We start from the raw sequence: 1,935 nt of genomic DNA on the forward strand, positions 1-1,935 counted from the left end.
TATAACCAACAGCAGTACCTTGAGGGGTCAGGTAGGCAGACTCTCAAGAGTAACAAAATTAGGGTGGTAGAAGGTGGGTGATCCAGTGGTAGTGGTGGTGATGGTGGTCCAGGGGAGGTGGTCCATGAGAGGTGGTCCCTGGAAGGTGGTCCATAGGAAGTGGTCCAGGGGAGGTGGTCCTGGAAGGTGGTCCATGGAGGTGGTCAGGTGGGTGATCCAGTGGTAGTGGTGGTGGTGGTCCAGAGTGGTCCATGAGGTGGTCCTGGAAGGTGGTCCATAGGAAGTGGTCAGGGAGTGGTCCCTGGAAGGTGGTCCATAGGAGGTGGTCCATGGGGGGTGGTCCACATGAGGTGGTCCCTGGAAGGTGGTCCATAGGAGGTGGTCCAGGGGTGGTCCATGAGAGGTGGTCCACAGGAAGGTGGTCCATAGGAGGTGGTCCCAAGGTGGGTGATCCAGTGGTAGTGGTGGTGATGGTGGTCAGGGAGGTGGTCCATGAGGAGGTGGTCCTGGAAGGTGGTCCATAGGTGGTGGTCAGGGGGGTGGTATGAGGTGGTCCTGAAGGTGGTCAATAGGAGGTGGTCAAGGTGGGGTGATCCAGTGGTAGTGGTGAGTGGTGATGGTCGTCCAGGAGGTGGTCCATGAGGTGGTCCTGGTGGTCCATAGGTGGTGGTCCAAGGTGGGTGATCAGTGGTAGTGGTGGTGATGGTCGTCAGGAGGTGGTCCATGAGAGGTGGTCCCTGGAAGGTGGTCCATAGGTGGTGGTCAGGTGGGTGATCCAGTGGTAGTGGTGGTGATGAGTGGTCAGGGGGGTGGTCCATGAGAGGTGGTCCCTGGAAGGTGGTCAGCAGGAGGTGGTCAATAGGAGGTGGTCATGAGAGGTGGTCCCTGGAGGGTGGTCCATAGGAGGGTGGTCAAGGTGGGTGATCCAGTGGTAGTGGTGGTGATGGTCGTCCAGGGGAGGTGGTCCATGAGAGGTGGTCCCTGGAAGGTGGTCCATAGGTGGTGGTCCAAGGTGGGTGATCCAGTGGTAGTGGTGGTGATGGTGGTCCAGGGGGGGTGGTCCATGAGAGGTGGTCCCTGGAAGGTGGTCAATAGGAGGTGGTCAATAGGAGGTGGTCCATGAGAGGTGGTCCCTGGAAGGTGGTCCATAGTAGGTGGTCCATGGGGGGTGGGTCCAGGGGAAGAGATGGCTCTTGGGTCAACATCAGCCATTTGTCTCACTTAAGGTCAGGCCAGCGATATAATAGCATTGGCCGGCTGTAAACTCTTAAATCCAATACCTCGAAACTTTCTCTATGTAAGAATGATACTTATCTCTCTTTCTCCTCTTCCTCTCCGTCTTTCTCTCCTCTTCCTTCTAATTCTCCTTTCTGTACACCTCTCCCTCTTTCTCCTTCCTCCTCCTCTTTTTCCTCCTCCTCCTCCTTTATCGCCTCTTCCCCCTCCTCCCCTTTGTCGGCTCTTACGTTTTTCCGTTATTCTGTCGACTCACCATTTTCCTTCATCCCCTAATTATTTGCGTCTCTTTCGTCTCTATTCCTCTCTTCATCTTGCCGTCCTCTTCATTCTTTCTCCTCCTTAATTCTTCTTTTTCTTGTATATTTACCACTAGTTTTTTCTCGGTTCCAATTTCTTTCGTTATTATTATTATTATTATTATTATTATTATTATTATTATTAACCCACCCTACCACCACCCTGTCAACAACCACCATTCAACTCACCCTACCACCCCTTGTCAACAACCACCATCCTCCAACTCACCCTACCACCACCCTGTCAACAACTACTCCAATACATCCTGGCACACCCTGTCATATACACAGTGGCACCAAATTTGTCACTGGCAGTCTCTGTCAAGGCTTCATAACTCTTGCTTCAGGACCTTTCAATATTGAGCACCGACCCAGGCAATATATCCCCGCCTTATCAAAA

At 52.9% G+C, this 1,935-nt stretch overlaps 1 protein-coding gene across 1 annotated transcript; it reads right to left on the reverse strand.

The window, feature by feature from the left end:
* Nucleotides 1-855: 855 nt before the first annotated feature.
* On the reverse strand, nt 856-1,212 carry LOC121878966 (cleavage stimulation factor subunit 2-like). Its single transcript, XM_042385417.1, has one exon. The coding sequence runs from the start codon at nt 1,210-1,212 to the stop codon at nt 856-858; it is 357 nt and encodes a 118-aa protein (XP_042241351.1).
* Between the last annotated feature and the right edge of the window lie 723 nt (nt 1,213-1,935).

Source organism: Homarus americanus, unplaced genomic scaffold, assembly GCF_018991925.1.
Source record: "Homarus americanus isolate GMGI-L3 unplaced genomic scaffold, GMGI_Hamer_2.0 scaffold4060, whole genome shotgun sequence".
In the NCBI taxonomy this organism is placed as follows: domain Eukaryota; kingdom Metazoa; phylum Arthropoda; class Malacostraca; order Decapoda; family Nephropidae; genus Homarus; species Homarus americanus.